We start from the raw sequence: 21,743 nt of genomic DNA, 5'->3' as shown, positions 1-21,743 counted from the left end.
TATCAATGAATCCAACTTGTCTCCTTTTGTCTCAAAACCTTTACCACATTGCCACTTTGTTCATAGTGTCTACTAGATGCTAACAATCTTTAGTTACAATGAAAGGAAGGTAAGGAGTTAATGTGATACAATTCTCTTAAATTTTCTGCTCTTTTCATAAATCAAAGATTGGTTGGGAACACTACTAAGTCACAATTTACCGTTTCAGATGGAAGGTCCCAAGTTCATCATAACCTAAATTTTAACAACAGTTGGTCCCTTTGTAATTTTTGACTACATAAAATTACTTTAAATTCTCTGCCTCCTACTATATTTGTCTTTACTTGTACTTACATTACCAGCTCTCCTCATGCCTTTCAAGTTTTTGTATTTGGGTTTTCTGTTAGAAATTATGCTCAGCTTTACAAACATTTATTGGAAGCCAAAACCACCTTTTATTTGTAGTCAGACTCTAGGTTTGTTGGGGATTACCTCAATGAAATAGTCCTGCAAAGCCTGATGTGGGAGCACAGCTCAAACCAAGTTAAAACTTTTCTTTTTATAAGCAAAAAAATGGTTCAAATAGCTCTGAGCACTATGGGACTCAACTGCTGTGGTCATCAGTCCCCTAGAACTTAGAACTACTTAAACCTAACTAACCTAAGGACATCACACACATCCATGCCCGAGGCAGGATTCGAACCTGCGACCGTAGCAGTCGCACGGTTCCGGACTGCGCGCCTAGAACCGCGAGACCACTGCGGCCGACGTTTTTGATAAGCATTCTGGATTATTTGAAGGATCACAGTCAATTCACAAGGTCAAAATACTTTGATACAGATAACAGATCTCACCCAGACAACATTGTTCAATTTGATATTAATTAAAACATGGATACAAATGTGTTAGTTGCAAGACTTTCCCCTGAAAAAGTCTAGTGCAGATTTGTAATTGTGATAAAAATGCAATCTTTTAATATACATGTGAATCACATTTTATCTGTAATGTTAATTTTTTAGTGTTTACATTTTTATATCATTTTAGTATTTCTGCTCTATGTAAACCCAAGTCAACCGAAACACGATCTGCAGTCTAACAGAACCAACAACCAGTGAAAGGTCAAGAACGTAATTTTGATCTCCTGAATCAAACTGAAAATTGGTCTTCAGCAATATTGATAATTGGAGAAATATTCATTTCGTTTAAAGTCACTTTGTAACATAGGGCTTGTTCGATGCCTTAAGAATAATGGAATAAGGTGCCATATTACGGTGGCAACACTGCCATCATGCTGAAATGGGGCTATGTGCCTGTTTTGTAGTGAATAATGATGAATATTATAAAAGTTTTTGGTTTTTCAACCACTACAAATCCCTTTAAACATTATATGAACCACCCTTTGACAAACTAACAAGTACAAATTAAGTATAACTAAATAAAAGGGAATTGTGGATTTGAGACACTACTGAGGGCCCTCCATTTGTGAACAAAACAACAAAGTATATCATGCTCTCCACTCCATCAATGTGAAGATCATTGAGACAGTGCACAATGTCAGGTCTGCAAAAGATATGGAAAGAAATTGGCCGTTCCCTTTCTAAGAAACCATTCCAGTATTCACCATAAGCAAATTAGGAAAATAGAACATTTAAGTCTAGGTGGCCTGATAGGGATTTGAACTGCCATCCTCTCAAATACATGTCCCGTGTCTTATCACACTGCCAATTAGTCTGCCAGTACGATGACGCCTTCCAGCTTTCAGGTCATCTATTTCAGTTAACAACTGATCAATACTGAACATCTGATGACACTAGACCAGAGAATGATGCTAAGACTGAGAAGATGAAAGCATTTTATAAAAGAATGCAATGGCAGTGATACTGTCAAAGGTTATATATTTTTTTTAATTGGATAGTTATAACCAACTCCAGCAATGACATCACAATTCACACATTTATGAACAAATGTAAGAATGAGAAGAAGATAAACCATTTGGCAATTGATGTTTGTGTGAGACATTAAGTAAACCATTATTACTTTGAAGTCAGAAGCAGATCAATTGGAAACATATCATCTCATTTATTACATACAACAGGTGTCTCCTTTTGTGAAGCGTGAAATGAGGCCTAGATTATTAGTCAGAAAAGGTATTTTTCGCATGTAGTCTGTAACACAGTATCTCCAAACACAAGCCAGAACCATGTGAATGTTACCTCACAAAACTGAAACGTTAGCCACTTCCACAAAATAAGTGACAGTAATCAACATTAAGAACAAGCTTGAACAATATTTCAGTTAGCTGAAGGTACTGTTCAAGAGGACTGGCTTATAATACTGCGCTTAAAGTTTATCAATGAAAATATTTGTAATTCATAGTAGCTGTAATAAAATTTTAGATCGCTTTTTTATTCCAAAGTATCTTTCTTGAAATTACTAAACTCATAGAAACCCAATTAAGAGTTTCGTTGAGGTACATCAGCCTGACAGCTGGAGGAGGGGTAAACTGTGCCTGTGAAAGAAGGAAAATATTACTGTAGAAACATTTTAGTAAGCAGAGCAGGCATCACTACACTATGCGTTATAAAAATATTTTCACTTTCTCCCAAAGACCAAAATTTCACTTTCGTTTAAATTTTACAGTAAAATTACAAATTTTGAGTCACGATTGCGTATACTGAATTGTACAAGACATAGTAGACATTACTATTGACAAATACTTTGATAAAACCCTTTTCACGAGTTTGTAGCTGGCAACTCTTTTTGCACCACACGTAAGATGTCAGGACTGTCATTCAACAACTTGTCACACTTAATACTTGCAACAATGGCCTACATTGAGTGACTTCACTACATACTGTGCAAGTGTGCTAATTCAAAACAATATTCACAGTTAAGCAATTTATGTGCAATTTCAATTTTACTGAAGAGCTAAGACTAACGAAATTTATGTAACACAAACATATTGGACTTAAGCACTATTATTCTGTCCTTTATATTTGAAAGATTACTCCTATATTGCCTCCCAACTTTTAACCTTGATTCTTGCACATTGGTTTCTTATAAAAGCTTCACTTACATTCCACACTGTTTACTCCATGCAACTCAACCACAAATGCTAATGTTTTCCATTTTATTCCACCCACATAATTTTCACAGGACACAAACACCTGACATGGCATGTTAAAAAAATCACTAAAAAAGCTGATCAGTTTTGTTGCTCCCCTTTTCTTACATTATTCAGGAGCCAAGTACATACAGAAAGGGACTGCAGAACACCCTACATGATAGCATGAAATGTTTCGCAGATTATAGCAACAAACTGTTTACCACTACATAATATTTGCTGTTTTAGAAGAAAACTTCTGGTTAAAACGAACACTATGTTTGTCTAAATTGACAGTCCGGAGTGGCTTCAAAATTATAATGCATAAAAGCTGTGCATACACTTACCATAAACCCTTGCTGTGGTGATGGACTTTTAGAGCCCCCGTGCCTAATCGGACTGTTGCTCGCATGCTTTGGGAAATATTCTGTCATCTTCTTGTTGTCACTTGCCCTTGCCCCCTTTGCCCCCACAGGTACTCCCGCACCCACAACCGTTCCTCCTCCTCCATCATCCACCTTTCGCTTACGCTTTCTTTGCTCTGAAGCTGAACGAGGGAGTTTCTCTGGAGTATTTGGGTCCACCTCTTTGTCACTGTGAGATGAACCTGAAACAAATGTTTATCACATTTAGCAAACACTACAGACAGTAGCACTTTAATATGTCCCTCTCCTAAATACCTCTCCTTACTCGCTACATTCTACAAAGTTATGTCCACTGTCCTAACACTGTAAAGGGAGTTTTGAATGTATTATATGTCAATAGTGATATTTGATTGCTGACTACATTAGTCACAATATATGCAGTCAAGAATGACAGTGTATCAACTGGATTTCACTCAGCATTTACCTTTTAATGATAATCTTATCAGTGAAAGAATGAAACTAAATTAGTAAAACATGTGTAGATTAAAACTATGAGTCAGGTCTGCCATAGAACTAACATTACAGTAAGGAGACTAAATGGAAAATCAAGAACACAGGAAAGATTTGTTGCATTTGATAAATCTTAATTGTCCGTAAACTAGAACAAATTATTTCTTTTAAAACTTACCTGTACTCATATTGGAGTCTTGACTATGAACTGGTTGGCCCGAATTGACATTTGTCTGTGGTGCCATCTGAATTTGAGAACCAGCTGACATCTGAAGAGAGGAAATAAATTAGTGTGTGCATTTGCCAAGCTTAAGAGAATTGTCAGTATTAGAAAGTGGGGAACTGATATTTTTAAAATATCATTTGTTTTGATCATAACCTTCCATAATAATTTATAGTGAATCAACAGAATGAAAGTGACAAGGCTAAAGAATATTCGATGAAATGTGACTTTCATTATAAATGTAATTACTGTAAAGTTAAACAAGAAAGACACACATCTGGCATAAACGGCTCAGTTCTGAGTAACAAAATTATGACAATATCTGTAATTACGCCCGAATAATCAACATATATATATTGATAACGTACCACAGAAAATCATTTCATAAATGTAGGTTTCCAGTCTGATGACTCTCATACGAAACTCCCAGTCAGCTGGTGGCATTCTTCTAGGTCGAGGCCTGGCCTCACTTATCTTTTCACAGTTTCACTGAAGGTTAAGAACATAGCTACCATCAATGTGTTTATAACCTAGTTTTAGGAAATATGCCCATACACAACGGCGATCTACATAACATTTTAGCGTTACACATTTTCAGTATGATCTGTTCCTGTATGAATAAACTTAAGTAACAACACTTGATAATAGTTACGATCAGAACAAAATTTACGGCTGATGGATCAGATTCACGACAAAATGGAGGAAATGCGGGAGAGGGGAGAGTCGTTCGCCCATCTCGACCTTCTTCCAGATATTCACTCGCGTTTACACACGGTCACATTCGGCTACATCTCTATGACAAGCGCAGAATTAAAAGACGACACTGCTACCACTACTGTATTTACTTCCAGGAACTGCCGATCTCATCGGAGTGCAACCGACGGTCGGCGGAATTGAATGTGAAGAAGTGCACTATTCTCTTGGCACACACGTACGCACACACTTAAAACAATACGGGCAGAAGATAACAGTGTCCGCTGCACTGTCGAGTTACGCACAGGAGCAGCGGAAGAGCGGGCGGCCATATTTGTTTCCGTAACAGCGAAGGTGGCGATTTAGGAATCCGCCTCATACTGCTACAGGTCACAGCGGCGACGCGAATACAGGAGGGCAAGATGTCGCCGCGCCATGCCTATCGCGCGGCGGCAGCAGCAGCATATACAACACACTTGACTATACGAGCAGGGTCGCCCCTCCTCCGGCCGTGCCCCCTACCTACTCCTCAACGGGACAGAGAGGGAAATATTCCGACATTGACTGAGCAAGCTCTAAAATCAATGGTGGCAAGCTGCGAGTGTAACGCATATGTACGCAACAATGTTTTTATTTTGCTTTTCGAAAGCACAAAGTTAGTGACTCCTGCCTGTCTTGATGGTTGCTCTAACATGAAACACCATGACGGCCAGCATAGCAAAAACAGACATTCTACCCAGACGAGTGCACACTGTATTTAGTTTCTGTTCACTGGAGTTACACAATTCGTCGTCCACCACATGATCAGCAGAAAGCACGCCGCATCGTCACAGTCGTCCTGTGTAGTCACCCGGCCTCCCACGGTCGCAGAAACCGGTCGGTCAGTGGCCGCTAATTACCTTCTGGTACTCCCAATAGGTGAGCAGGAAGGAGCGCACCATGCTGTCCATCACAGATACGGCGGCGCACGTCATAGCTGCTGCTTCTGCGAGCGAAGGGTGCGCGAGCAGGGCGCGACGGCGGCCATGGCAACCGCTAGCGGCGGTGGCGGCGGCGCAATGCCATTCAATTCGTGCGGCCCGCCCTGGTGGCCCTGCGCGGCCGTCACCGTCGGCTCGCCCCGCTCGTCTCGCCGTCGCTGTCTCCGCCGCTAGCTGCGGCAACGCCGGGGCGCCCAGCTGGCCAACCATGCGCTGTTGCCACCGCACGCGCACGTACACACAGCTTCGGGCCCTAATTGATTACAAAGCCAGCCCGCTTGCCGGGGCGTCCGCGGCTGTCGGCTCGCCTACTACTGCTCGTGTTGGCGCTACGAAAACCGAGCCACGGCAGGGCAGCGCTTCTAGTCAAGCCTCGAGGCCAGAACTTTTAATGACGCGCGTGTCAGTAATGTAGGGATTACTACTTCCCCTCCAGGAAGTGTGTCAAGCCCGCGCACAAGCAGTAGCAGCAGTAGTTGTTCCGACAGCTGCGGGCGTCCCTGTGTACGCCTTGCTTTACGCAGCGCTGTTTTCCCCTACTAACCGTGGGCTGGACGGCGACTTCCCCGTCGACGTACGTGAGCTCTTGCCGGTATCGATTCCACTGTGCCAGCTGCATGTTTTCACGGACGGTCGGCGGTGCGGGAACAGCGACGCGCTACGAAGGCTTCTGTCACCACGGAAGCAACATGCCAGCCAACTTTTTACTGACGATAGGCGCCTCTCGTTTTAAGACAAGGGCACAGAATGGCAAATATTGCTAAATCCGCTTAATTGGTAATCTCGACCAGCGGAGAGACGAGTGCATGGGAAGTAGTGCTAAATTTACCCGTCGGCCTGCAGTGCCGGCCAATGGCAGTTCACGTGTGTGTCCGGCCCTTCTGTCTCTCCCCACCTCTCCGCTCCCTCCCCCTCCTCGCGCAGCCACCTCCGCCGCTCCTCTCCCGCACACTCCAACACCCGGATTGACTCCCGTGTACCGCCTGGAACGCCAGGCAATTAGGAAGCGAATAAAGCAGCCGCCATTTCTGCCTGCCGAAACTTAACGAACGCATCTCCCATCTGCCGGCAGTGCCAATACTAAAATGTCTAATATTTTCACAACACGTTCTCAAAATTGTGTGGATTTAAACGCTGAAAGCAGATATAGCGTATCATCCCGCTTTGTTACATTATAGATTATTTGCGCAGCTAATTTCAACAGCCCTCTGTAAACAGGTGTGGCCTTGACTTGTTTGTGTATGCTCTTACCATAAGTCATTGATATACGCATTTTTTTTTTTTTTTACATTTACGTACAAACGTTATCTGCTAAAATAATATATTAAAAGCACTAAACTGCCATTTCAAAATTGTGGCTGGGCGAACGAGTATACGATTTTTTCATGCTCCTTAACAACGTAATTCGTGAATTCAAGATTGCAACCAACTGCAGTGTGGCTTTGATGCCTACGATCCTCTAGTAGAACGAGAAAATCTGAAGATATTCAGAGTGAAAAGCTCTTTACTACAGTAAAACATCCTAGGACGCGCTACTTAACCAGCTTGAAAGTATGCATGATTCCACCACTTTAAAAGCAGCCATGACTAGCGAAGTACTGATGCACAGGCCAACTTTCCGTGTTCAAAACAGCGAGTGGCGCTATAGAACACTTGAATAAATGGAAAGGAATGGGCGCAAAGACACGCACCTCATTTCTCAGGGGAAAACTTGGAGCGTAAAAATTAACACTGTTCTAGTTAACACTAAATATTTAATAAATTCTTGTGCTTCTGCTGGCGCCCTTTCGAAAACAGCAATGAAAAATGGGTCAGGCCTTTAACGTAAACATTCGAAGGCAAAGTAACCACTGATCTAAATTCATTACTAGTGAAACATAGATCAGAAGTGTATAGAAAAAGCAAGCATAATTTGTTCCAGAACCTAATTCAGAATTGGTCGGCAGACTGCCAGACAAGCTACCTTTAACTTAATTTCACTGCATATCAGCTGTCTGGCGCCTTGCGACTACGATTAATTAGAAGCGACGAAAATCTAGTTTGAGTATTTAGGAAACAATCACCACTGAGTTGTCTTCAAGGCATGATGACCAAGTTCAAATTTCTCCCACACAACAGTTCCCTAAAAGGCATTACTTATCGAAAGCAGCTCAAAATAAGAGGAACGAGTATTTTCTTTTTTATACACAGTTAAGTCCGCAATCACCATCGAAAACTAGGGAACTGGGCTAGTTTCTCGCATGCCTTCAAAATAACACTTTATGGTGCGATAAGACATTAAAATAAAACAAGAGATTTTAGACATGCGCCAGACTAGAGAACGGCTCGCCCGAGATTTGTCAACACGTCAGCACTCCAAAGAGAGCAAGTGAGCAGAGAGCACACTCCGTCGAGCCGGCTGTAAAGAATGCGCGTGGAGGTGGGGCCAGGCCGGGTAATCGAACCCCGCTGCAGTGCTCGCTACGCTTGGCGTTCCCACAGAGCTGCTCGGTGCTCTCCTGCCGAGCGTTCCAGCCCAGAGGCGTACGCAGCCTTTGCAGAGGGACACATCAAATGAGCCGAGAGCCAAACTACAAGGTTTAATGAATATTGGTAACACATACAATGACTGCGTTTTACGTATCTGGTCGCAACATACTCCAAACCGCCCTACTACCAGCAACACACACACACTCCGAACTTTAAAAAAAGGGTTTGAAAATTTTCCCACGAGAAAGAAACGTGGCTTGATTTACCTGCTCTCATCTGTAGCAGTAAATAAACACGTTCGAAGATACGCGTGGCTAAAATTTAGAAGTCTTGTTTAGCCGCTCAGAAGGAAGACAGATGTAAAAGAAATCACGATTCACTTTAGCTGTCGAGGAACTGACACAGACATCCACAAGGCTAATCCTGCGCGTCGTCCTGGCATGAGCTGTTGCTAGTTCATGAATCGCTTTGTCGTCACGAGAAGAAAAGTCATCACGATTTCTAGTTTTGGCTCCGGATTCTCGATGGCTCAGAATTTCATTGCTGATAAGAGACGGGACATGAAAAGATCCACTTCACGGATATGTTTTGAAGCTCACAACAATGATTAACTAGTAGTATCCATTATGAACGAATGACTGTTTAAATTTCCAATAGTTAACGCAGGATTACGAATATTCTTTTATTATGGTTTTTAATTATGGGAAATACGTCTCTTAACTAATTTCGCTTACGTAATACATTCGCTTCAACTAATGTACGGAATTACGAGAATCGAGTTACAGTTAGCACTTGAGATATTTTGCTTCTCTGCTGAAGGGAAGTAGAACTCGCGTTTTGGGAAAAGCCGGGTTTAAAACCGGCAAACCGTGCAGATTATCCAGGTTAAGTGTTGTAAGGTTGTATTCGCGTTCGACTCTAACTAAATTCGATCAACCAGACTTACGTCCATGTTTTCGAAGAAACCTTACTAAATAAGACTATGCTCCATTTCCCCAGTGCCCTCGGCGTTGGGACGATGCCCTTTATCTTGGGTTCATCCTCCAGCGCCCGCCCTCCCCCCCCCCCCCCCCCCCTGACCGCCCTTCTTCCATTTTCCAACGTGATTAAGACATTAGTTCCAAACTACAATTTTTTCTACAAGTAACATTCATCAAAACAGAAAACCTGAATATAAAAACCAATGAAATTCATCGATGAGAAGGCATGAAATTCCGAAAATCGTTGAAGAAAGTCGTTAAGGATTTTGAAATACATAAGGAAAGTTACGTATTTAAAAAAAAAAAAAAAAAAAAAAAAAAAAAAAAAAAAAAAAAAGTATGAAATTCCATGAAGCATACTGTATACTCTAACGTGTATCTCATCTGGAAAAAAAAGTAACGGCGTTGAAATTCTTAATAGTCGAAATGACGATACCCAAAGAAATCGGTGCTCTGAACAATGGAGCGCCCTCGTAATCTCACCCTGTAAGTGCAAGAAATCTTGTAATAACAGTTGTCAGTTCCACGGAACTACAGCCCGCCTATTTCGATAAATTGAATCTAGGGCCTATCGCAGAACAAAAGAGCGTTTAACACGAGCGTACGTCCTTAAATTGTAAGCTATATGTCCAGGTTATTTAGAAGGTTCTGTAGGTAGTACAAAACGTATGAAGAAGATTAGACCACAACGTTCTACTGACAACATCTACGACGTTGGGATAGGGAAGTAAATCGGAAGTGTAGTTTTTAAATCAAATATCCGGGCATTTGACTTTAGCGATTTAGGGGAAACGTGGGAAAACTGAGTATCTACTATCGTAACTACTACAGAATGCTCTTCGAAGTAGACAATGTAAAGTGACCTGAGCACGAAGATAAACAACATTTCTGCACCTGAAAGTTGTTTGCGGAGCAGAAGAGTTCCGGCTTTAGATCTTATACTAAAATTTACTTGATATTTAGCTCATCTCTGAGCCAGCTAAAGGCTCATAAACAATTTCTCTTGCTGCCCACAGTAAATGGGAGACCTTTGTGTCAACATGTGGTGTTATACTGTAGACCACGGGCCACGAACCAGACGTTTACAATGCCCGCCATATGTCCGATCAATCCGATGATAATTTTTATGCTCATTATTCTTTGTGCGACTCTTCGAAGCTGACCCTGTGATCCTACACACCCGACTTCCTTGAATTGATTTCTATAGTACTTTGCAACACTAAGTCAAATTTCCATGTCGACATCCTACATCTTCAAAAATGTGGCAGATTTAATTGAAAACAAATCTTAACCTGAAAACTAAATCTGAGTAGGAGATTAACAATATAGGGCACAGTGCTGTTTCGTCTGCTCTAAAAATAGGAAGAAGCGAAGTGAAAGCCGGCACTTTGGAAGGAAGTACGCAAGCAGTCCGCCTTAAGAACGTAGACGCCTAAACACTACAAGACCAAGGTGAGTGGTGGCAGCCTGGGGTTGCGCGAGGGGCATTGCAGGGGGCGAACAATAGTCAAGCTGGCAGACGCTTGCCGAGGGTCGGTTGGAACCAGTTGCAGGTATACGGGGACGAGCAACGCACACAACGAACCGTTCGCAGTCATTCAGTACGTCTCTCTCTCTCTCTCTCTCTCTCTCTCTCTCTCTCTCACACACACACACACACACACACACACACAAAGAGAGAGAGAGAGAGAGAGAGAGAGATAGAGAGTACAGGCACAACAACGTCTGTGGTTACTTTATGAGACAGAGGTGCCACATTTCTTAAACAGTGAATTCGAAATGCTGTTAGCACATTAGGAAAACACTAATTCCGGTCAATGTAACCTTTTAACCGTTAACAACTAAACAGATCCGTTAAAGGCACTATTTTACACAAGGAGGGAAAAAAAGTCTACCATCTTTGATACTTCGTTTTTTTGTAGATCATGCGAAGACATAAAGCTGTAATCGAATATAAGAAACAAACATCTCTGATAAGAACTGAATGAACGGAAACAAATCTTTACTACTTTAGGCGTAACGTAAGCCATATTGAACCATAATACGCAACACTCAGCTGTGGAAGAAGTTTTGGGCAACTGAGGTGAAAAAACAAGGCACTACAACTGCAAATAAACTAAGAAAACTTAGGTTCATAAGAGGACAATCATATTCAAAACGTCATTAGTCATTATACTGAATTTTTGCCATCTGCTATCCGAAGAACACCTATGATAATTCCTGATGTAAAACGCACGCACAGACCTCATCAGCGTTAACAACCAATCGTTAAAAAGGGAACGATGGTGAAAAGAAAGGGGGGAAAAAAACGGACTATGACTGTATAAACCATCCTTGTAACTGTAGTTAGTTATAGAATCAATGAAAAACGAGAACGGAAATACAAACACTGTGCTTGGAGCATCAGACTGTTGCAATTTCAGTTTCGGTTTATTTTATATAAAACAGTAACAGAGAAATTTAGCAAAAGCAAAATCATACAAGCGCACGTAAGAATCGGTCCATGCACGACAGTGCACGGTAACAAAGTGTCCCAAAAAGCTGCTGGCGAAATGCTATTTTTTTCAGGGGATCATATTTCGAGTTCTACTGTCACAGACGTAAACGTTCAAGTGTTTTGGGTAGCCCTACGCCTAGCGCTCATTTGTACACCTGTCGGAAGGACATACTGCGGTTATCCTACAATATAGGGTCAAAATTTAAACACTACACACTACCTCCAGAACACATAAATTAAGAAAATCTTTTGCATTACTTGTCTACCACAGACCTTAGGCGGCTTATAAAACACCGCTTGTTCATAGGCGGTTCTCGAGGAAACCTCGAAAAACCATGATTTTTGAGTGCGAAAACTATCAATTGTGAGGATGGAGACAGAAGCACTGGGAGCAAAAAAGAGAAGAGACAGTGCAAATGGAAAAAAGATATGAGTGGGCCCCATCCAGACTGGCTAACTTTAACACGTAGGTATAGGGAATGGCGCATTTTGGACCGAAATTTTAAAACGCGGGTGTACGGAAAATAATAATTTTGACCTCCCTAAACTTTTGAGTTGCCGAGTTACGGGACAGGCAGTGGCAGTGGGAAAGAAAGACAAAAGGAGACTGTATAAGTGAGAGAGGAGACAGTAGCAGTGGGATGTACTGTAAATCAATAGGAGAAAAAGGAGACCCTGTGAGAGACGTGTATAGACCCTGGCAGTCAGACGGAGATGCTGAGTATGAAGGCGTAACAACACAGAGAGAGAGGCTGGGTAAAATGATTTAAAATGTTCTGCGTTAAAACAGCGCATACCAAAATTTTTGGTCAGGAAGGCGGAATGAGGATTGAAGCATGGCAGCTGGTTTTCCACTTTCCTGTCAGAGTCTTTTAAAGAGGAACATAATCACCTTTGTGTTCCGACAGGAGCATTTCTCCGCTGGTAGTTATTATTCTTAAATAGCAGGATCGAAGTGCTTTAGTTTAGGATCAAACCATCGTTCAGGCGCGCAACGTGGTTGTGAGACAACGGCTGCCTAAATTCCAAGAAAACAATTGCAGAAACACAGGGTAAAGCTTTCACGTTTTCGTCATGAGGAAACGGGAGTTTAGACACAAAGGATTCACCGTACAGAGGAAAATAATGAACTATCCCTTATTTTAAAAAATCAGTAAAATAAAACTTAAGCCGTGCAAGGACGTTGGAAACACCGTATCCTCGAATTACATTCGTGTATCCCGTTGCCATGTATCCTATATTAACCAATGAGTAGTGAATGCATAGTAACTATATTTGGGAAGACGATATCACATTGGTCACGAAAAAACAAGTGACTAAAAGCTGTCTAGGATTCGATTTGCACTACTTATTTGCAGTACCCTCGCCAGAACGCCGCTACCAAAAAAATCTGGCTATTCTCACAACTGAAGGAATGACACCCAAACTTTCGGTTATTTAAAACACTGAACAGAGAAATCGTAAAATTTCTAGGTGCGTCAATCCTGTGCCGCATTCACATTATTAAAATAAATGGTAAGACACCCTAATGTTACACCAATCAAATGGCTACCACAAAACATGCAATGGTAAACTTATCAAAAAAACTTCTGGCTGGGTTAGAGCAACGTTGAGTTGCAGCACCAGCCTGTACTAATCCAGGAGAGGAGTAACTTACTGAAGCCCCTGTTCTCCTACACAAATTGTGAAACGGCCCGTGTGAAGCTTCCGGTCAGGCGAGTTCCGCCGCCTCGATACACACTGAGCTCCGTGGCTCGACTCAAACGGAATATTACGCAGTGGCGTAAGGCAAAACTAAGTGGCGCTAACGTACGTAGATAAAGGAACTGGAAAATGATTCTTATGGTTAGATAATACGCTTTACACACTCGTTTGCTGAAACAATACAGCAAATGTATTTAACAAACTATTAATTTCACTATACCACAACTTACTTCCGTAAAATTAGAGACAAATATACAGTGCTAACATAAATTCATTTGCTTTCCATGTTCTATATTTTCGTAAGTATTACTTTTAAAAATATGACCGATGCATGCGTAGAAGTGTAAACTCACCGACTTTGCTTTATACCCACCAACTGGTGGCCGGCGCCTTCAATTTTGCATCATAATGCAGGAGGCAACTGAAGATGGACATTTAGCCTCCAAGCTGATATTCTGCGACAAAGCAACCTTCCATTTATCCGGAAAGGTTAATCAGCACAACGTAGGCCGTTTTTCTTGTGGAGAAGACTGTGACGGGTTCCTCTTACCATGATATGTTGCAGTTGAGGTTGTTTCCCCAAATGACCGCTGTTCTCGAGAATTGCATCTTCCAACAACACGGGGCACCCCGTCATAGGAGCATCGATGTTCGTAGCTTTCTAAACGAAGAATTTACGCATTACTGGATTTGGCTTAATCGTGAATGTGAATATGATCTGGCTCTGTTCTTTTGCTGGCGCCCGCCTCCCTCCCCCCACGTCGTGTAACCTAATGCAGTGTGACACTTTTCCTTGTGGGTACACTTTGGATAGTTTTACGTAGCCCCACCGGCAGGACCACTGTTAACAGCTCACAGAAGGCATCAGTGCTGGTGTGATGGCCACTGACATGACGTTGCTACATAAGGTATGAAACAATCTGACTACCGCTTGCACGTGTGTCGTGTGACCAGAGGGCACACATAGAACATTTGTACAGAGCAAATACAAACTTGGTACATTAATGGTTCTGCTCATGCAATCAATCATATTTGTAGATGTAATAGTTCGGAGAATTTAGAACTCTGAAAACAAATGAATCGTTTATAGAAACCCTGTATACAGAGTGTACCAGGAGGAAATGTCAATATTCTGGGACATGACAAGAACGATCATTCGAAGCAAAAACGTCTGGTAAACACAGGCTCTAAAAAGCATACCTTATGAGCTATGAGCACTTGTAACTGTAGCGAAGACGAACAAAGTGCTCATAGCTCTTAAGACAGCCATTTTACAGCCCATGTTTACACGGCTTTTGGTCTGAATGGATGTCCCTGAATACTGACAATTTCTCCAGGGACACATGTAAGACACAAAAAGAAATCGGCTGTGCATCATTGATGTGCCTACCAGACGACTCAGATAAACGACGAAAGAACATGCGGATTGCTGTGGCAATATGCATCAAATTACTAGTACATACAGACATAGTAGTAGTAGTAGTAGTAGTAGTAGCAGCAGCACTACTACTACTACTACTACTACTACTACTACTACTACTACCACCACCGACAATATCATAATCATCGACAATGATGATGATGATGATGATAATAATAATAACAACAATAATAATAACGATAATAGAAACCAACTGACAACAAGCTTCGACATTCCACCGAGTGCACGAAATTTGTAGGCGCAACTGCGCAACTTCCCCTAAGCTCATCAGAGAAGTTTCACGCTATGGGCCACTTTCACTATACGCTGAGGGAAAATCTTTACTCCTTTAAGCCTCTCGAGAGTAAAAGGAGCCTCTCAGCAAACTTTAAGGAGCAAAATATAGTCTTCGAACAATACAACGACGACTTTGGACCCATGAACCACTTAAGGTCAAAAATAAGTAACTGGGTAACTGAAATGATAATACGATAGCCGAGTGTAGATTCTGAATCTAAGCGCCCCATCCTCTCCAAGCAAATTAGATCAAAACGCTAAAGAATTCGATTTTTTATCATCTTATGCAGCGTATTTTTAAGAAGTACTCCTATTCACTTAAAAGTTTTTTTTAATTAAGTTAAATTGTGTCGTCCTTTATCCAGCCAATTCCCTGACTGATCAAAACTCTATCAGACACCCAGGAGATGTGAATCATGCCAGTCAGTGGGGATCTACCAGACAAACATGTGTAACGACAGGTAACGCAGACATCATTTCAGTTTAATTAACATTATTTGGCGACTAGGTTGGAACAAGGTTTCTTCAGCTGTTTCTTGACCTCCGCTATATATATTGAAGAACGTCGTGCTGGTTATTTTACCAAAGAAACAGGCGCTAACTAGTATGTTCCAAAATGCCGCGCACAAAAACGGGAGTCTTTCGGGACTTATACCGTGGGTTCTGATGGTGACAGAAAGGTATAGTCAAATGTTTTGGATACCCTTTAACTAGAGAACATTTGTACACATAGCAGAGGGGTCGCTTTCGTGTCACTATCTATAGTACAGGGTCAAAGAGTGAATATTGCACCACTTCCTCCTGTTCAAGCAAATGGAGCAAACCGGTTGGTTCTTTCTGCATTTGATGTGGTCTACGATGGACCGTAGCGGATATGGAGGCACCATTAGTTCGTCGGCGGTTCCTTGGAAAACCCAAAAATTCTGTTTCTTACCACTTTTTCATACCAGACCGAGCCGCGGATTCCAAGACGGCTATGCACAACAAATGCCTTTATGATCAGAAAGGTTCTGGAAACCCCATTTTGTAGTACTGAAGCACATGCAAAATTTTTGGGAGCGAAAAATCTTGATTGAGGTGTAAAATTAGTTCTACGTTATTTGAGTTTCACATAACTATCAAAATTTTACTGAACCACAAAGTTCTTTTCGTAAGAGTGACGTGCCTTGCAGTAGCAGGGAAAAGAAGGGAAACCAGCCGGAAAATGTTCCTATTGGAGCTCCTCTTTATTAAAAGGCTAACTGAAAAGTGGGGTTCCATCTGCCTCGATCTAATTTCGTCAGAACCACTGAAAATTTTTCCCAAAAGTTTGGCATGCGATCATATTCGCGCTTTTTTTATGCTGAGAGAGATGAATGTAGTGTCAGTGGGATAGAGGAGGGGAAGTACTGGAAGGTAGTAGACAGTGGTTGTGGTATAGAAAGAGCAAAAGAGACAATGGCAACGTGAGAGAAACAGAGTAGCATAATGGCAATGGCATGTAACTGACAATGACAGAACAGTGCTAGGAAAAGAGTGTTGGTGACAGTGCCAGTGGGAGAGGAATAAAGAGAAGGAGAAAGTGGAAGTAAGTGAGGGCCAGTGATAATCAGAGGCACAGTCTATGTCAACGACAACGAGGCGAAAAAAAAAGTACAGAAAGGGATGACAAATTGCTCATGAGTTGGGCTGAATGAATGAGTGAGTGAGAATATGTAAGTGGGAGTGGACGAGTATGAGCGACTTACAGTGATGGTCTAGTGGATGTGAACGAGTTACACTTAGAGTAGTGTGTGAAAATGAGCGGTGCTTGCATTTTAAAGAGAATATGTTTGTATACCAACATTTTTAGGAAAACTTTTAAAGGGGCTGAGGAAGGCAGAACGAAGCAGCTGATACCCCAATTTCACTCAAGAGTATTTTTAAACAGGACCGTATTCACGTTTCTTGTGCTAGGAAGGAGCATTTTTCCACTAGTGTTCTATGTACCTTACTTATGGACGCCGCGCACAGCAGTTTAAACGAAGAGGCTGCTCTGCAGCTATGAATCATCTGGAGACCTTCTCTAATAGAGCGAAACAGGTGATCACTGACCTATACTTGTATATCCGTCTTTTCCTCTAGGTGTATTTACGCATAAAATAACAAACATTTGTCTTATTATACTCACATGAAGTTCTCCACTTATAGAACGCTTTCAAGAACCATCACCTTTCCTAATTTCGCGTTCTTTCATTAGCGCACAGTTTCTAACTTACAGGAAACTGTAATTCTACTCCAGATCACGCTCTTTTTCAAAGTTATCCTTGACTGTCGAATTAGTGTTGTTGTCGCATTACCAGGTAAGACACAGCTCACAGTAAGTGACGAAACTCATCGAGTAGAATAGTGATATCTGGCGTACCTCAAAGAAGAGTTAAACGCCCTCTACTGTTCCTAATCTATACAGACTATTTAGGAGACAATTTGTGCAGCCTTCCTAGATTGTTTGCGGATGAAGCTGCCTTTCACAGTCTAATATAAAGTCACCAGAAAATCTAAACCAACTGCAAACTGATTTAGACAAGATTTCTGCATGGCGCCGAAACTAGCAATTGACTCCAAACAATCCCGTTAAATTTCGGATACATGATAAATCACACAAATCTGAAGCTGGTTGATTGATCTAAATATCTATGTGGTAAAATTGCAAACAACTTAAATCGTCAAATAGTAAATGTTGTGGCGAATACTGCTTTTTATTGATATGATGCTTTGAATATGCAACAGATCTACTGAAGAGACTGCTTACACTACGCTTGTCCGTCCTCTTCCGGATTACTGATACGCGGTAAGGGACCCTAATCGGATAATATTGACGGAGGACGTCAACGAAGTTCGAAGGGCAGCTCGTTTTGTACAGTCGCAGTGTAGGGGAGAGAGGATAACGGTTATGATACGCGAGTTGGAGTGTCCATCATTAAACCAAAGGCGTGCTTCGTTGCGGCGAGATCTTTTCTTGAATTTTCAATCACCAACTTGCTCCTGCAAAATTATTGTTCTAACCGCCACCTATAAGGAAAAAATCATCAGTGTGACACAAAAGAGAAAGGCTTAAGTGTTCGTTTTTCCCGCGTGCTATTCGAGAGTTGAACTGCAGAGATGTTGTCTGACGGTGTTTCAATGAACCATCTGCCAGGTACTGAGGTGCGAATTGTAGGGCAGTCATGCAGATCAGAAGTTTGCCAGGATAAAGCAGGGACACGAACCCAAAGCCTCCGTATAGTAAGGGATGTACTTCTGCAGACGACTGGTTATTCCTCCTAACAGAAAGAATGACGAAATAGATATTACAAGGATGGGAGGTAAATGCAGTTGGCTAGCCTAGCAGGGGGCGGTACTGTAAGGGTGGGAGGGGGGGGGGGGTGACTCGAGGCCGGAAGCTGGCAACGGCGCGGGGCTGCAGCAGTGGCGGCGGCAAGATGGCAGACAGCAGCTTCCCTTATCTGGCGCGAGGGGGCGCGACTGGCGCGACGCCTGATTACAGGAACGTGAACTATGTGGTGGCGAGGGGCAGCGGGCCGATAACCTCGGGATCCGGTTTACCGGGCGCGGCGCAGGTGGGTCGCGAGTCCGGCACGGCGCCGCGCTGCAGTCGCAGTCGCCATCATGTGGTCACTGTTGTCAGCTCTCCACTGCCTACGCTCCTACAACTCTAGACCGACACCCTGACGTCATCGCTGTCGTCTCCAATTTGACGTTCCACGATCGTGGTTCGATACCTACAAATGTTCTATAGCGCACTCTATGGAAAGGAAGGTACATTTTAATGCTCTGTACAGGATATCACATCAGACTAAATTGAAAGAATCCCAAACTTTACGCAAATTAGTCCAAATACGGAAAATTGTAGTATAGTTGGCAGAATGGAGAAGAGCTCAACGTGAGACAGTAACAACTTTCAGAACATCGTGGAAAACCTAAATCAGGTGACCACAGAGATAGAAGTATTAATAAAAAGTCTTTCCAGTCTGTACAGCTTTGTACAACTTCGAACAATATGTCCCTCAAAAATACGCAACTGTTACAAAAACGAGCATATTCACACATCCAATTGTTTAAAAAAGTACCATGGGTTAAATTTTCTCTATTTCTTCAGTTTCACATACTGACCCGCTCAGGATATGTGAGTTGCAGTAACACAAACCATTGCTCCGGAAAAGTTCGGGTTCAGTTGTCTACGCTGTTTGATTTTGGAATCTGTGACGTTCTAAAATCAGTACGCAGTCAACGCCAATGCAATTTATCCTCTAGTCCTATCCTGACCCGGATGAAACACTAGTTCTGAACAAAGGAGTGGAACACAGTCTCCCTGAACTTTATGTTCTGATACATTAGTAATAAAATTCAACTATTTTCTCTCCATCTATTTCTCGTATTCTTTTCAGAAAGGCATCTTGGTGTCTTTTGTACAGTGGACTGTTAACGTGAAACAGTAGTGAACTTCCCGCCCCTCCACCTTTCCTCCCTGCCAGTTGGAAACCATATACGAGCTTGTCTTCTTAATCGGACTACCTAGGCTTTCGGAGTACGCAACTGGAATGGCAAGTACAAACCAACACTATGTAACAATATGGCGCTTCACAAATGAAATAAATTGTAAATTGGGGGGGGGAGGGGGAAAGTGTGAAGAACACAGAGGAAATTAGTGTACAAATTACATGACAGTTTATGCCTCTAACAGTACAGCATTCAGTTTAGACATTAGACATAGACATAAATCTTTAGACAACCTGTTTCTATTTCGCTTTCACAAAGAACTATTATCGGAAAGTAGAACAAGAAGCACTACTACTATTTCTCGCCTGATCAAGAACATGGTTAACTCGAAAGCCCAATAAAACGAAAATGACTGTCACTTGTCCGCAGTCGCTCACAGTATAACACTGAGAAGGGACTATCGCATCAAAAACATATCTGAAATGTACTGCTTCAATTTTTTTTTCTTCTGGTGCAAAATCGTATCGAAATTATTTTCTAATATGAGGTTCAGATTAAGAAAACAAAGGTGTATTAGCTTTCAATTTTTGTGATATTTCTGTTGATTACAGCGTGTCATATGGACACTTTATGAAATCCACAATCACGCTGAAACATGCAAGAAAAGCTTTTTGTAATCCTAATTGTCCCCAGAAAATAATTTCATCTAAATGTATTAAAAACCACGGAATCAGCCTCCGCTACATAGTATACTGTAACCGTTCCCTTACCACAATATTCTCAATATACACTATAATTAAGTGTAAGAGCTTCCACTGATCAGGTTTGATACTTTCACGACATGTACAGCTTGTTTCATCCATAGCTACATCGCGGTGTTACTTGTGCAACGGACATGCAGTTGGTCGGCTGGTTAGCTCTATGGGCAGGGTCACCCAAACATCACGAAGTTTCTGTCTACTGGCAGCCTTAAGATCATCAAACTTCCAAACAGCAGAGAATGTGCAGAAACGACGTGAAATGACTCAAAAAATTGTGATAACGCATAAAAAGTAATTACGACGCCTGAGTGTTTATGAGTACTGCCATGTAGGAGAAAGAGTGACTTACGTAAGACTGACAAATCAGTGCAAAAATCTTGAACTACGCAGCTTTCAATTTAATTTTTTATACATACATGTTGAGAGGCTTTAAAACTGGAGTGCAACATTGTCAAGTGGCTAACTCAGTGTAAGAATGATGGGCAGTAATATCTAGAACGATACTCCGGAAGCAAAATGATAGTAAAACATAGACAGTAATCGTACATACACCCTTATTAACCGAAACAGCACAAAATCGCTTCTGTCATGTGCATGTGTAAGAAGGAATGAGATGGGATAGACTCTTGCACCTCACCGTAGGAAAGACTAATGAAGAACGGATCAAAAACTGATGTTAAGGAGTAAGCTCTGAACAAGCCAAAGCAAACAGACGTTTTTACAAGGTTTACACTTTGCTACTATCAGTTTCAAGCAATGATGAAATTGAAGCAACATATCACCACTTGTAAGTAAAAGACACATTGGCAACTAAATACCTGATACTGACTGACAAAATTCGTACATGAACGTAATACACCCTTGCCTCTTTAACTGTCCTTTTCGCCTTTTAACAGAATTCATAGGCATGGAGCTGCGTCAAACGAAAAAAGGCGTACGTCGTATGTTATTCGGAAGTATCTATTGCCTCCCCTTAGACGGACAAAATTTGTGAGTACTCTGAGTGCACTCTCGATTTAGAGTTGTCTGTAGACTAAAATCAAAATTAAACCTAGTGTTTACTGTATTCAGCTCATTCCGAACTTAGAATGCACCAATCCACTACTTCCCCCGTCGTGCTCCACTGACTGTGTGTGTGTGAATTCATAGGACCATGCCCGGCATTACTGTGCAGAAGTACTGTACCTGATATTACCACGGGAAAGTATTAAATTTCCGCAAAGGAAACAGCAGAGGGGCCAGTGTGTCGACCGCGGGCTGTGCTCGGTACCCTTCGGTCGAGCTCGGGAGCTCTCGGATATTTG

At 41.9% G+C, this 21,743-nt stretch overlaps 1 protein-coding gene across 20 annotated transcripts in view; it reads right to left on the bottom strand.

Moving 5' to 3' along the window:
* LOC126353762 (serine/threonine-protein kinase tousled-like 2) overlaps positions 1–21,743 on the bottom strand; it is a 538,693-nt gene that overhangs the window by 38,508 nt on the left and 478,442 nt on the right. For 14 of the 20 annotated variants that reach the window (XM_050002826.1, XM_050002821.1, XM_050002825.1 and 11 more), the window contains 2 exons: positions 4,136–4,226; positions 3,430–3,689 (listed from right to left, as the gene is read on the bottom strand). In XM_050002826.1, coding sequence (XP_049858783.1) covers positions 3,430–3,689; positions 4,136–4,226 — 351 coding nt within the window. Of the gene's footprint in view, positions 1–3,429; positions 3,690–4,135; positions 4,227–4,548; positions 6,816–21,743 lie in introns of those variants that run through there. The other 6 variants (XM_050002839.1, XM_050002835.1, XM_050002834.1 and 3 more) reach the window with 6 other exon arrangements.

This window comes from Schistocerca gregaria, chromosome 3 (genome assembly GCF_023897955.1).
Source record: "Schistocerca gregaria isolate iqSchGreg1 chromosome 3, iqSchGreg1.2, whole genome shotgun sequence".
NCBI lineage: Eukaryota > Metazoa > Arthropoda > Insecta > Orthoptera > Acrididae > Schistocerca > Schistocerca gregaria.
The sequence above is the reverse complement of the archived record's forward strand: the minus strand, read 5'-3'. Positions and strand labels throughout refer to the sequence as shown.